This window comes from Bombina bombina, chromosome 5 (genome assembly GCF_027579735.1).
Source record: "Bombina bombina isolate aBomBom1 chromosome 5, aBomBom1.pri, whole genome shotgun sequence".
In the NCBI taxonomy this organism is placed as follows: domain Eukaryota; kingdom Metazoa; phylum Chordata; class Amphibia; order Anura; family Bombinatoridae; genus Bombina; species Bombina bombina.
The window spans coordinates 288,112,595-288,128,416 of record NC_069503.1 but is presented as its reverse complement, the minus strand read 5'-3'; the positions used below and the strand labels follow the sequence as shown (position 1 = coordinate 288,128,416).

The window sequence follows — 15,822 nt, the reverse complement described above, 5'->3', positions numbered from 1 at the left end:
TACCTCCATTTCCCCTGGTTCCAATTAATTTATAAAAGAAATAACTGAGGAGGAGGAGAAAAAAAATCACACTGGAAAACAATCCTGTTTGCCCAAGACTGTGATTGTTCTGAAAGCCATGCTTCCAATGGTGGCATTTTCTTAGAATACTTTGGGCCTCATTTATAAAGTCATCAACTTGCTAATGTCTCTGAAAGCAAATTTTCCCTCTGTTGCTCACTCCTTGCTGACTCCAACAACCAACCTTATTTAAAAAAAACTGTTAAAACTTATTACATTAATTTCAATAAGAAGACTAGTGAATGATTGCTAACTTTGAAACTTTGATAGGCAATGTGTGAATGTATCATTCTGTAAACCTAACAAAAGTGGACAATCAACCCCATGTGAATTGAAAGGTGTCATAAACATCACTTTGGACGTAAATATGAGGAGACACAAAGTATAGAACAGGACAGTTATTGACCTATGAACACAGGGTTCCAGAGCTTTGCTGACCTTATTGTACAGTGTCAATATTGATTCAATGTTCAGCTGGAACCTCTATACAATCTACCTGCCCATGAAGGCTTCTTGTCCGCACCTGGGTATAAAAAGACCATTGGAACTTACTTATGTCTGCTTACAGTGATGAATGGTGGGAGCTTCTTATTTTAAACCCTTCTCCTGTATCTATAAAGGCACCGAAAGTTAAAAATGTGCAGTAAGATCTCTATGGTAGAACTCTTGCGGTGAGCACAATCACAAAGTAAGTTATGTTGTGTTAACTGTGATGTTGCCGTTTATAATGCTCTGGGATAATTCCTTAATGGGACATTAAACCCTAAATAAATGTTAGACAGAATGATGCTTTAACAGAAAAGATTAGTATGAGAACAAAATGAATATATTAAAAAAAGGCTGTTTATTTTTAACATTGAATTGAATTACATAGAAATGCCAGTTGTCTGTATTTGGGCATTCATTTGTGGGTATGCTCTATTCACAAAGCATGGAGCACACTTACCAATCAGCTTCTCTGTTAAAACAGAGATCAGCACCACAAAGCAGCTTTCTTTTGTTTTATGCTGCTTTGTAGCAGCTATAATTGTCATTTATATCCCTTTATTGTAATCTTTGCTCCCTATGAAGCAGCATAGGCTACACAGCCCTCTATAGTCAGTGCTCAACAGCCTCTCCAACAACCTATAGATTCCATTGGCAATACAAGTAACAATATAGGAGGACTCTGAAAGAAAAGGCAAGATAATCTATTCACTAGGCGACATTTTATTTTCTGCAGTTTCTAAATATGTATTTTCTTTTTAATGACACAATGAGTCCACAGATCATCTTAATTACTAATGGTATATTCACCTCCTGGTCAGCAGGAGGCGGCAAAGAGCACCACAGCAAAGCTGTTAAATATCACCTCCCTTCACTCCCAACCCAGTCATTCGCTTTGCCTAAGTTAGTGATAAGAAATGGTAAAGTGAGGTGTTAGAAAAGATTCTTCACTCGAGAGTTTATTATTTTTAAAATAGTACAAGATTATGCTGCTTTGTTATAGGGTATAGCCGTATATATGTATACATGTATACACAAGGACTATCTCAATTTTCTAGGGTTGTTTTCTAGACAAACATTCAAACTCGTGATTCTTTCTGGCCTGGTCACTGTTCTCTGAATTCTTTTCAAGGGTTCCGGGATCACTGCTGCTGGTGCTCTGATTGCGGAGCATTGCAGAGACATCTTTTTCTTTCATGTAATTAGCAAGAGTCCATGAGCTAGTGACGTATGGGATATACATTCCTACCAGGAGGGGCAAAGTTTCCCAAACCTCAAAATGCCTATAAATACACCCCTCACCACACCCACAATTCAGTTTTACAAACTTTGCCTCCTATGGAGGTGGTGAAGTAAGTTTGTGCTAGATTCTACGTTGATATGCGATCCGCAGCAAGTTGGAGCCCGGTTTTCCTCTCAGCGTGCAGTGAATGTCAGAGGGATGTGAGGAGAGTATTGCCTATTTGAATGCAGTGATCTCCTTCTACGGGGTCTATTTCATAGGTTCTCTGTTATCGGTCGTAGAGATTCATCTCTTACCTCCCTTTTCAGATCGACGATATACTCTTATTTATATACCATTACCTCTGCTGATTTTCGTTTCAGTACTGGTTTGGCTTTCTACAAACGTGTAGATGAGTGTCCTGGGGTAAGTAAATCTTATTTTCTGTGACACTCTAAGCTATGGTTGGGCACTTTATTTATAAAGTTCTAAATATATGTATTCAAACATTTATTTGCCTTGACTCAGAATGTTCAACATTCCTTATTTTCAGACAGTCAGTTTCATTTTTGGGATAATGCGTTTGAATCAATCATTTTTTCTTACCTTAAAAATTTGACTTTTTTTCCCTGTGGGCTGTTAGGCTCGCGGGGGCTGAAAATGCTTCATTTTATTGCGTCATTCTTGGCACGTGTCGCCGGAAGTTGCGTCATTTTTTGACGTCCTTTTGCGCCAAAAATGTCGGCGTTCCGGATGTGGCATCATTTTTGGCGCCAAAAAAGCATTTAGGCGCCAAACAATGTGGGCGTATTATTTGGCGCCAAAAAATAAGGGCGTCGCTTTTGTCTCCACATTATTTCAGTCTGATTTTTTCTTTGCTTCTGGTTACTAGAAGCTTGTTTATTGGCATTTTTTCCCATTCCTGAAACTGTCATTTAAGGAATTTGATCAATTTTGCTTTATATGTTGTTTTTTCTCTTACATATTGCAAGATGTCTCACGTTGCATCTGAGTCAGAAGATACTTCAGGAAAATCGCTGTCTAGTGCTGGAACTACCAAAGCTAAGTGTATCTGCTGTAAACTTTTGGTAGCTATTCCTCCGGCTGTTGTTTGTATTAATTGTCATGACAAACTTGTTAAAGCAGATAATATTTCCTTTAGTAATGTACCATTGCCTGTTGCAGTTCCCTCAACATCTAAGGTGCAGAATGTTCCTGATAACATAAGAGATTTTGTTTCTGAATCCATCAAGAAGGCTATGTCTGTTATTTCTCCTTCTAGGAAACATAAAAAATCTTTTAAAACTTCTCTCTCTACAGATGATTTTTTAAATGAACATCATCATTCTGATTCTGATGACTCTTCTGGTTCAGAGGATTCTGTCTCAGAGATTGATGCTGATAAATCTTCATATTTATTTAAAATGGAATTTATTCGTTCTTTACTTAAAGAAGTACTAATTGCTTTAGAAATAGAGGATTCTGGTCCTCTTGATACTAATTCTAAACGTTTAGATAAGGTGTTTAAATCTCCTGTGGTTATTCCAGAAGTTTTTCCTGTTCCTAATGCTATTTCTGAAGTAATTTCCAGAGAATGGGATAAATTGGGTAATTCATTTACTCCTTCTAAACGTTTTAAGCAATTATATCCTGTGCCGTCTGACAGATTAGAATTTTGGGACAAAATTCCTAAAGTTGATGGGGCTATTTCTACCCTTGCTAAACGTACTACTATTTCCTACGTCAGATGGTACTTCGTTTAAAGATCCTTTAGATAGGAAAATTGAATCCTTTCTAAGAAAAGCTTATCTGTGTTCAGGTAATCTTCTTAGACCTGCTATATCTTTGGCTGATGTTGCTGCAGCTTCAACTTTTTGGTTGGAGACTTTAGCGCAACAAGTAACAGATCATGATTCTCATAATATTATTATTCTTCTTCAGCATGCTAATAATTTTATCTGTGATGCCATTTTTGATATTATCAGAGTTGATGTCAGGTTTATGTCTCTAGCTATTTTAGCTAGAAGAGCATTATGGCTTAAAACTTGGAATGCTGATATGGCTTCTAAATCAACTCTACTTTCCATTTCTTTCCAGGGTAACAAATTATTTGGTTCTCAGTTGGATTCCATTATCTCAACTGTTACTGGTGGGAAAGGAACTTTTTTACCTCAGGATAAAAAATCTAAGGGTAAAAACAGGGCTAATAATCGTTTTCGTTCCTTTCGTTTCAACAAAGAACAAAAGCCTGATCCTTCATCCTCAGGAGCAGTTTCAGTTTGGAAACCATCTCCAGTCTGGAATAAATCCAAGCCTTCTAGAAAGGCAAAGCCTGCTTCTAAGTCCACATGAAGGTGCGGCCCTCATTCCAGCTCAGCTGGTAGGGGGCAGGTTACGTTTTTTCAAAGAAATTTGGATCAATTCTGTTCACAATCTTTGGATTCAGAACATTGTTTCAGAAGGGTACAGAATTGGTTTCAAGATGAGACCTCCTGCAAAGAGATTTTTTCTTTCCCGTGTCCCAGTAAATCCAGTGAAAGCTCAAGCATTTCTGAATTGTGTTTCAGATCTAGAGTTGGCTGGAGTAATTATGCCAGTTCCAGTTCTGGAACAGGGGATGGGGTTTTATTCAAATCTCTTCATTGTACCAAAGAAGGAGAATTCCTTCAGACCAGTTCTGGATGTAAAAATATTGAATCGTTATGTAAGGATACCAACGTTCAAAATGGTAACTGTAAGGACTATCTTGCCTTTTGTTCAGCAAGGGCATTATATGTCCACAATAGATTTACAGGATGCTTATCTGCATATTCCGATTCATCCAGATCATTATCAGTTCCTGAGATTCTCTTTTCTGGACAAGCATTACCAGTTTGTGGCTCTGCCGTTTTGCCTAGCTACAGCTCCAAGAATTTTTACAAAAGTTCTCGGTGCCCTTCTGTCTGTAATCAGAGAACAGGGTATTGTGGTATTTCCTTATTTGGACGATATCTTGGTACTTGCTCAGTCTTTACATTTAGCAGAATCTCATACGAATCGACTTGTGTTGTTTCTTCAAGATCATGGTTGGAGGATCAATTTACCAAAAAGTTCATTGATTCCTCAGACAAGGGTAACTTTTCTGGGTTTCCAGATAGATTCAGTGTCCATGACTCTGTCTTTAACAGACAAGAGACGTCTAAAATTGATTTCAGCTTGTCGAAACCTTCAGTCACAATCATTCCCTTCGGTAGCCTTATGCATGGAAATTCTAGGTCTTATGACTGCTGCATCGGACGCGATCCCCTTTGCTCGTTTTCACATGCGACCTCTTCAGCTCTGTATGCTGAATCAATGGTGCAGGGATTACACAAAGATATCTCAATTAATATCTTTAAAACCGATTGTACGACACTCTCTAACGTGGTGGACAGATCACCATCGTTTAATTCAGGGGGCTTCTTTTGTGCTTCCGACCTGGACTGTAATTTCAACAGATGCAAGTCTCACAGGTTGGGGAGCTGTGTGGGGATCTCTGACGGCACAAGGAGTTTGGGAATCTCAGGAGGTGAGATTACCGATCAATATTTTGGAACTCCGTGCAATTTTCAGAGCTCTTCAGTCTTGGCCTCTTCTGAAGAGAGAATCGTTCATTTGTTTTCAGACAGACAATGTCACATCTGTGGCATACATCAATCATCAAGGAGGGACTCACAGTCCTCTGGCTATGAAAGAAGTATCTTGAATTCTGGTTTGGGCGGAATCCAGCTCCTGTCTAATCTCTGCGGTTCATATCCCAGGTGTAGACAATTGGGAAGCGGATTATCTCAGTCGCCAAACGTTACATCCGGGCGAATGGTCTCTTCACCCAGAGGTATTTCTTCAGATTGTTCAAATGTGGGGACTTCCAGAAATAGATCTGATGGCCTCTCATCTAAACAAGAAACTTCCCAGGTATCTGTCCAGATCCAGGGATCCTCAAGCGGAAGCAGTGGATGCATTGTCACTTCCTTGGAAGTATCATCCTGCCTATATCTTTCCGCCTCTAGTTCTTCTTCCAAGAGTAATCTCCAAGATTCTGAAGGAATGCTCGTTTGTTCTGCTGGTAGCTCCGGCATGGCCTCACAGGTTTTGGTATGCGGATCTTGTCCGGATGGCTTCTTGCCATCCGTGGACTCTTCCGCTACGACCAGACCTTCTGTCGCAAGGTCCTTTTTTCCATCAGGATCTCAAATCCTTAAATTTAAAGGTATGGAGATTGAACGCTTGATTCTTAGTCAAAGAGGTTTCTCTGACTCTGTGATTAATACTATGTTACAGGCTCGTAAATCTGTATCCAGAGAGATATATTATAGAGTCTGGAAGACTTATATTTCTTGGTGTCTTTCTCATCATTTTTCTTGGCATTCTTTTAGAATTTCAAGAATTTTACAGTTTCTTCAGGATGGTTTAGATAAAGGTTTGTCCGCAAGTTCCTTGAAAGGACAAATCTCTGCTCTTTCTGTTCTTTTTCACAGAAAGATTGCTAATCTTCCTGATATTCATTGTTTTGTACAAGCTTTGGTTCGTATAAAACCTGTCATTAAGTCAATTTCTCCTCCTTGGAGTTTGAATTTGGCTCTAGGGGCTCTTCAAGCTCCTCCGTTTGAACCTATGCATTCATTGGACATTAAATTACTTTCTTGGAAAGTTTTGTTCCTTTTGGCAATCTCTTCTGCCAGAAGAGTTTCTGAATTATCTGCTCTTTCTTGTGAGTCTCCTTTTCTGATTTTTCATCAGGATAAGGCAGTGTTGCGAACTTCTATTGTATTTTTACCTAAAGTTGTGAATTCTAACAACATTAGTAGGGAAATTGTGGTTCCTTCATTATGTCCTAATCCTAAGAATTCTAAGGAGAAATCATTGCATTCTTTGGATGTTGTTAGAGCTTTGAAATATTATGTTGAAGCTACTAAGTCTTTCCGAAAGACTTCTAGTTTATTTGTTATCTTTTCTGGTTCTAGAAAAGGCCAGAAAGCTTCTGCCATTTCTTTGGCATCTTGGTTGAAATCTTTAATTCATCTTGCCTATGTTGAGTCGGGTAAATCTCCGCCTCAAAGGATTACAGCTCATTCTACTAGGTCAGTTTCTACTTCCTGGGCGTTTAGGAATGAAGCTTCGATTGATCAGATTTGCAAAGCAGCAACTTGGTCCTCTTTGCATACTTTTACTAAATTCTACCATTTTGATGTATTTTCTTCTTCTGAAGCAGTTTTTGGTAGAAAAGTACTTCAGGCAGCGGTTTCAGTTTGAATCTTCTGCTTATGTTTTTCATTAAACTTTATTTTGGGTGTGGATTATTTTCAGCAGGAATTGGCTGTCTTTATTTTGTCCCTCCCTCTCTAGTGACTCTTGCGTGGAAAGATCCACATCTTGGGTAATCATTATCCCATACGTCACTAGCTCATGGACTCTTGCTAATTACATGAAAGAAAACATAATTTATGTAAGAACTTACCTGATAAATTCATTTCTTTCATATTAGCAAGAGTCCATGAGGCCCACCCTTTTTTTTGGGGTGGTTATGATTTTTGTATAAAGCACAATCATTCCAATTCCTTATTTTATATGCTTTCGCACTTTTTTATCACCCCACTTCTTGGCTATTCGTTAAACTGAATTGTGGGTGTGGTGAGGGGTGTATTTATAGGCATTTTGAGGTTTGGGAAACTTTGCCCCTCCTGGTAGGAATGTATATCCCATACGTCACTAGCTCATGGACTCTTGCTAATATGAAAGAAATGAATTTATCAGGTAAGTTCTTACATAAATTATGTTTTTTTCTGAAGTCTCCTGGTTGGAAGGTGAATTTGGTGAAGAGTTCCTTAGTCCCATCTACAAGCGTAGTTTTCTGGGACAGCTATATTAGTCTCCTCATCAATGAAGCTGACTGTAGTCAGGAATTCAAGGATTTCGTTCTTACCTAGCGGCTCAGTGTATGGAGGTATTTGGGCTGATGGTAACGACAATCAACATCCTTCCAGTTGCCCGTTTCCACCTTAGTTTTCAACAGTTAAGAATTTTAGGTGGTTGTCTCAGGATCCTTGCTTCCAGGGAATCTGCTTTTGCAGTTCTTCTGGGTGAGTGTGACAACAGATGCCAGCCTTTTGGGCTGGGGAACTGTTTGGGGCCCTCTAAGAGCAGGGAACATGGACTCGGGTGGAGTCTGTTCTTCCCATTACCGTTTTGATAAAGTAAATCATCTCCTAGCCTGGCCTCAGTTAGCTTCGGCCGAGTTTATCAGTTTTTAGTTAGATCTTACTTCAGCCGTTGGGGACTCTGAGTTTTTCTAGGCCATGACAGAAGTAGTGAAGATTGTTCAGTGAGCTGAGACCCACAATTGCTGTCCGTTGACAACCTGCATCCCAAATGAGACTTTTGAGAGGCGTTCTTCGTAAGTAAGCAGACTTTTTACACAGGGGAGGGGGAAGTCCAGCCGGGAGTGTTCCAGACGGATTATCAATGGGGTCAGTTTCAATTGAATCTCATGGCTTCTCGACACGTTACCTTGGAATGTCAGTCTTGCATACTTAATTCCTCCATTTGATTTTTCTTCTGTAGTCTTGGCTCGAACTAAGCAGGAGAAGGCATCAGCGATTCTCTTTTCACCGGCGTGGCCTGTAGGATTGGTATGCAGTCCTGGTGGACGTGTCACATCCTCCACCTGGGAGTCACGTGGAGGAAGGACCTTCTACTTCAAGGACCCTTCCTTTATCCAAAAACTGTTTTTCTGTATCTGACTACTGGAAGATGGAAGTTTTATTTCTTCCAAAAGTGGATTAGGAATTGATCAGCGAGACCATGAAGCAGGCTCGTAAGCCTGTGTCTAGGAAGATTTTACCCATATGACATGGCGTAAATATTTATAATGGTGTGGATCCAGGGATTATTCCTGGAGTAGAGCCAGGATTCCTAGGATATTGTCTTTTCTCCAAGAGGGTTGGAGAAAGGACTATCGACAAGCACCCTAAAGAGTCGAATTTTTGCCTTTATCGATTTTATTACTCAAGCGTCTGGCAGATGTCCCAGATATACAATCCTTTTGTCAGGCCTTGGTCAGGATCAAGCCTGTGTTCAAGCCAGTTACTCCTCCATAGAGTCTTACTTTGGTTTTAAGAATTCTTCAAGGGGCTCAGTTTGAGCCTATGAATTTCTTAGATATTAAGTTGTTATCTTGGAAAGTTTTATTTCTTGACACTATTTCTTCTGCTCGCAGAGTGTCAGAGCTCTCGGTATTGCAGTATGAGTCACATTACCTTACCTTATTTTTCATTTTGATAAGGTAGTTTTTTTCGTACTAAATAAAGATTTCTTCCTAAGGTAGTTTCTGATCGGAACACTAATTAGGAGATTGTTATTTTTTCTTGGTGTCCCAATCCTAATTCTCAGAAGGTTCGGCTTCTGCACAATTTGGATGTGGTTCGTGTTTTAAAGTTTTACCTGAAGGCAACTAAGGATTTTCGTCAGTCTTCTGCATTGTTTGTAGTTTTCGCAGAAAAATGTAAAGGACAGAAAGCTACGGCTACTTTTCTTCTTTTTGGCTGAAGAGTATCATACTTTTCGTGTATGAGACTGCTGGAAAGCAGCTTCCAGAGAGAGTTACGGCTCATTCCCCATGAGGGCTGTTGCATCCTCATGGGCGTTCAAGAATGAAGCTTCTGTGGAACAGATTTGCAAGGCTGCAACTTGGTCCTCTCTTCTCACTTTTTCAAAGCTTTTCTATATTTGTCACTTTTGCTTCGGCTGAGGCCGCTTTTGGGAAAAAGGTTCTTCAAGCAGTGGTGCCTTCCGTTTAGGTTCCCTGTCTTGTCCCTCCCATATCATCTATGTACTCTAGCTTGGGTAATTATTCCCATTAGTAATTAAGATGATCCGTGGACTCATCGTGTCATTAAACAGAAAACAAAATTTATGCTTACCTGATAAATTTATTTCTTTTTTGACACGATGAGTCCACGGCCCGTTCTGTTTTTTGTACGAGACAGGTTGTTGGGTTTTTAAACTTCAGACACCTCTGCACCTTGTTACTTTCTTTCTCTCCTTGACTTCGGTCGAATGACTGGGATGGGAGTGAAGGGAGGTGATATTTAACAGCTTTGCTGTGGTGCTCTTTGCCGCCTCCTGCTGACCAGGAGGTGAATATCCCATTAGTAATTAAGATGATCCGTGGACTCATCGTGTCAAAAAAAGAAATAAATTTATCAGGTAAGCATAATGTTTTTAAAATGTATTTATTTTAATAAACATGGATTAATATTCGTGCATTGTTTCCCTATCCAGCTAATCAGAATTTCTAAACAGAAGAAAACATTAAGCCGGAACTTTATCCTTAATATCATATAATTAAGCTTTTATACAAATGCTGCATAAAGAGATGATTTGTACTTCCTACAGCTGATGACTGAATCCATTATTGCAACATTAGCACCTCAAAAGGTTCATTGTATACTAACAACAGCACAAGCAATGGATGATTAACGTAAGCAGTATCTTTATTAATAAAGAGTGTAATTATACAGTCCTATCTGTATCACTAAGTAGCCCCCAGTAAAGCACTGTCATAAGTTTGTATTAAGAATTAAGATGAAACATTATAAAAAAAAAACAATATTATATCCTCAACCAGCACTAAAACATGCAGGGTAGAATATATCTATGTCAAAGTCTGGCATTATCAGGACAGAGCGGATGTGGATAAAAATAGTACAACAGGAGCACGCTAAACAGCTTTATATATCAAGTTTCATGATTTAATGTCACTGCTGAAATACATTTGCTGCTTACTATATAGCAGGCACCTCTGCATACAGTGCATGTTTCAGACTTTCTTCACATAAAAATAATATTTGAATATAAAACACTCAGAAAGCTAAAGATGACAAAACCCCAAACAAAGTCACAATGCTGACTATTTGCGAATAGGAAATGCCTTCACTTATAACAAGTCCTGTAACTATCACTGTTAACCATAATATGTCTGCAAACTTTCTGGCTGAACTTGCAGAAGGGTATCTTAATACAAAATCATTACCGGAGTGCTTTCATTTTACAGCATTTATATTGATGATAATAATATGAAAGTCAGATAAAACCTTATTTTACAGATGTAAACATAGAAACAAAGCAGTACATAAGCCACGTTTTATCGTGTCTATATGTTCACCAGATAGCTATTAAGTACTGATGGAGGACTGCATTTTAAGAGATGTGTATTATAAATGATCAGAGAAAATAAAAAGCATAACCCTACCTGTTGAAATCCTTCTGTGCCATAGGCTGCTCTCATTTCTTCCAGTTCTCTGTTCAGCTCATCAATTTCTTGATGCCTTCCAGGCAATTCATCTTCCATCACCTCCAGCCGTGTTGGAGAGCTCTGTGTTCCGTGCTCAGAGTATGTCTCTCGAACTCCAAATTCTTCCTCCTAAATCAATCCGACATGGTTAGTTTTCAAAAGACTCCCAATTCTGCAAAGTCAAAATGCCTTTCTCTCAATCCACCACCACTTTGCTCACATTAAAATATCAGGCAGGATAGAGCTAGCTTATTGCCATGACAACCACCTTTGTTGTTGAGATAATTTGCGCCTCAAGAGCACTGACACATTTCCACAAAATTCTCTATGTGTTAAAAATGAAAGAGTAAAGCATTTTTGATTACAAATTAGATCTGAAGCATCCACATTAACAAGCAGAAATGTAGTATGCTTTTAGTTTATATTAGTCAAGAGAATCTCTAGTTACATGGTCTTTATCTTATTTTGCAGCATTGTTTAACACTTTTATTGCTGAATTGGAACCCAGTCAGAATGTTAGGTATGCAGAGTTAGTGACAAGGCAAAGGACGTCTAATATTATACTGTACCCTCTTATGGTCTGATGAACTGTTTATGCTCAGCAGAAAACTGTTGCCAGTCACCTATGACAAAAAAAAATCCAGCAGAGTAAAAATGTGTCCTATAATGCTATAGCGCATGGGTACTGCAAAAAACAAAATGTATGCTTACCTGATAAATTATTTTCTTTCCTGGCATGTAGAGTCCACAAATGTTTTCTAATTACTAGTGGGAATTCAACTCCTGTCCACCAGGAGGAGGCAAATAACACCCCAGCAAAGCTTTAAGTGTCCTCCCACTTCCCATAATCCCCAGTCATTCAGCCGAGGAAATACGGAAAGAGAAGAGGATACCAAGGGTGTAGAGGTGCCTGAAGTTTTGAAAAACAAAATAAGCCATCTTGAAAGTAAACCAGAGCGGGACATGGACTACATACCAGGAATGAAAAGAATTTATCAGATAAGCATACATTTTATTTTCTTTCCAATGGCATGGGGAGTCAACAAATCCATTCTAATTACTAGTGGAAACTAATACCCAAGCTAGAGTACACAGAATGTTAGGGAGGGAGAAACAAAAAAGGAGGACCTAAACTGAGGCACCACCCCTTGAAAAACATTGCTCCCAAAGGAAACCTCAGCTTGAGTAAAAAAAAACTGGAGTATGGAAAAGTATGTAACCTAGACCAAGTGGTTGTTATGCAAATTTGCTCCAAAGAAGCCTTGTCTTAAAAACCCCAGGAAGAAGAAAAATAGCCCTAGAAAAAAGAGTTGTAATCCTCTTAGGAGGCAGTTGCCCCACTGTCTCATAAGCCAACCAAAATATACTCCACAACTCAAAGGAAAGAGTAGCGGACATGGCTTTCAGACCCTTGAGCTTGCCGGCAAAGACTATAAAAAGGGCAGAAGATATACAGAAATCTTTAGCAACCTGGAAATAGAAATTTAGAGCACAAACTACATCCAGGTTGAGTAGAGATAGGACAGAAAGGGGGAAAAAGTTCGAAAGAATTTGCCATCCAAAAATCCCGTAGGAAGGAATCTCCATTAGAAACGGACTGCCTTATCCGCCTGGAAAACAGGATAAGGAGGATCACATTGAAGAGCCGAAAGGTCAGAGATTCAAAGCGCAGAAAAAACAAAAAAACTATCCAAGTCAACAATCTTTTGACAATAGAATGCATAGAGTCAAACGGAGTCTGATGCAGACTCAAAGAACAAGGTTAAGATTCCAAGGAGGAGCAACAGGTTGAACACAGGCCTGATTCTGGCCAGGTCCTGCGCAAAGGACTGAACATCTGCCAGATCGGCCAAACATTTATGAAACTAATGGCTAATGAGTCTGTATCAAGGAGACAATAACCGATTCAGGAAAACCTTGCATAGATAAGATAGGTGCTCAATTTCCATGAAGACAGATTTATAATCTAGAACTGGGTGAAGAATCACCAAAACCAGTTCCTAATACAGGCTCTCACCCGAGGAAAGAGAACAAACGGAGGAAAAGGAAAAATTTCATGGGATCGCTTGTGAATTGCTTGTGGATCTCTAGACCTGGATCCGCATCAGGGAAGCTTGGAGATTAGACGAGAAGCCATCAGAACCCTAGGGAGAAACATCTGTCTGCTCAGGGATCTGCCTCACAGTAGACCACACCTGGGAAGAGAAAACAGGAATGTGGCAGATGAGAATCACCCTCCTTCGTTAAAGGGACAGTACACTGTAAAATTGTTTTTATATTAATGTATTTTAAATAACTTGTTATACCAGCTGCAGAGTATAAAATGTATGACAAATTGCATTTTCAGATTTATCTGTGTATATGAAGTAGCTGGTTTTGTGCTTTTAAACCACAGCCTATTACAATGGGTTGAGTTTCAGGTAATATCAGATCTCATTATGTTATCACTTTAATGTACACACAATTGCTTCCTTGTCTTATATTTGTCTGGAAAACTAAAGCTCAATACATAGAGAGAACAATGGAAAGTTATCATTTTATTACTTAACTATCCTGCACCCCACTGTGAGTTTAATTTCTTCTGCTGGCTGTTTACTTAGGCTATTCAATAGATGAGACTCCAGTATCAAAACTTGCTGTATAGGTTGGGAAACCACAAGCTAAATCAGCTATTTCAAAGGTCAAAACAGGGGTAAAGGAGCTACTTGTAAACAATGTAATACACTCCAGCAGGTAAAATGGATCATTGGGAACAATTTAAATGAGAGAATTTTTTGGGTTGAATTGTCCCTTTAAGGAACTCCAGGAACCTCCCTAATGGTTGAAATAAACCACCAAAGAGAAGGATTCTGATTGAAAACAGATAAACTGGACTGAACTCAGATGGGGCCAGGCTACCCGGGCATAGATATAGCTCTCAACTCTATACAATTATTGAAATTACAGAGTCTGATTGAGTCCAGATTCCCTGAGCTCCTAATGGACCCCAACTGCTCCCCAGCCGGAAGGCTGGCCTCAGTGGAACACTCACCCAGAAAGGTCTCAAGAAGCAAGTTGCCTTGGAAACGATGGACCTGAACGAGTCACCAGGACAGAGAGACTCACATCGGGTAGTCTAGGACTATCCTCTGACAGAGGCCCCAGAGGTTCCTACTCTTGATTTCTCCATCTCAGATAATGCCTTAAAAAACCCAGGGCTGATAAATAATGCTGCAGAGGATTATCATTGGGCTACCAGGTAGACCCAAGGAAGAAAAACAAATCTCAGCAAATAGAACAAAAACGTAAAACAGCTTGTGAGCACCCAATCAAGGTGCAAATAGTTGGAGCTGGTCTTGAACTGCAAACTTTCTGTTTGCTAGGCTGCTAAGCTAATCATCAGGCTACTACAGCTGGCTGCAGATTTCTGTAATCATCGAGACTACTTACTATCAGCAAAGAATAACAGCAGGGAGACTAAAATATAAACTATCCCCATAGAGGAAAAATATGAAATATTGCCCTAGCAATAATTAATCACTAGATCCCCCTATGGGAAATAAAGTTTTAAACAGCTTTGAACACACATTCGAGGTGCAAGTACGTGTAGCTGGTTTCAAACTGCAAACCTTCTGCTTGCTAGGCAACTAAGCTAACCACCAGGCTACTACAGCTGGCTATCTGAAAAAACACCTTTTCTATTGAAGAAAAGGAGGGATAAAACATGAAATGCTTAAATCCCAAAAAATCCCCTTTATTATAAATAGTAGAAAAAACATATGATAAGCTGATATAATGCGTATAACAGTATCCAGGAAAAAATGAATTCTGCAAAAAAGATAGTGATAAAAAGCAAATGCTAACATCCCTAAAGGTACATATAAAAGATAAGATTAGCAGGAACACTGCTTATAATGATATCCCATATAAACCTCTACTGTAGACTGAGAGGGATAAAATATCTAAGTGCTGAAGTTTCTATTAATATGTACAGTAGACAAAAGGTAATATAACCAGAAATGCTTCTTCTACTGAAGGAGAGGGACAAAACAAGAAATGTTAAAGGATTACTAACGTTTGCTTTTTAGGTCCATAATGGACCACATATTTTAAACAACATCAATCATCACAATCCAATCTACCTTATTTGGTCTTGAACCTAAGCTCCAAATCTATATAAAATAACGTTTTATTTTAATCGCATGACATCACTTCATCCAGCCCTCAAATATGGGCCGTACACGGTATACCTCAGTTGCCAATCCGATTGCAAGTATTTGCATAAAATTATAATCTGATTTAGTCAAACTACGTATGCGCAGTTTGAATTGTCTATCCGCACATGCGCATATTGCGGCACTGATGTATTACCCACAATGCATTGACAACAACGCATGCGCATTTCTAATAGACATGAAGACGGTGACGTATTTGAGGAAGGTTACCTATCTCGCGCATGTGCATATCGTTCAGCAGTCGCCATCTTCAAACTAGAGTTGTCCTCCCACATTGGAGAGAGCAAACGGATCGCAAAGCAGTGGGTTTGGAAAAGATAGAAATTTCAGAGCAATTATATTACAAACGGTAAATATTTGTAACATGATGGGCATTGAAAATGTATTTATTTAGATGTATATTTTTAAACTATAGTGAATTATATTGTGACTACAGTGTCCCTTTAATAATCCCGAAAACGTACATTTATATTTTCAAAGCAACAAAAAGATGCTGCCATCTAGTTGTGATCACCTCACTATGAAAGAGA

The 15,822-nt window shown here is 39.1% G+C and overlaps 1 protein-coding gene across 1 annotated transcript in view; it reads right to left on the bottom strand.

Annotated features, from left to right (window-relative positions):
* AKAP9 (A-kinase anchoring protein 9) overlaps positions 1 to 15,822 on the bottom strand; it is an 894,005-nt gene that overhangs the window by 716,601 nt on the left and 161,582 nt on the right. Inside the window, exons 4-5 of the mRNA XM_053715709.1 lie at positions 11,648 to 11,701; positions 11,037 to 11,207 (exon numbers count right to left, since the gene is read on the bottom strand). Coding sequence (XP_053571684.1) covers positions 11,037 to 11,207; positions 11,648 to 11,701 — 225 coding nt within the window. The remainder of the gene's footprint in view (positions 1 to 11,036; positions 11,208 to 11,647; positions 11,702 to 15,822) is intronic.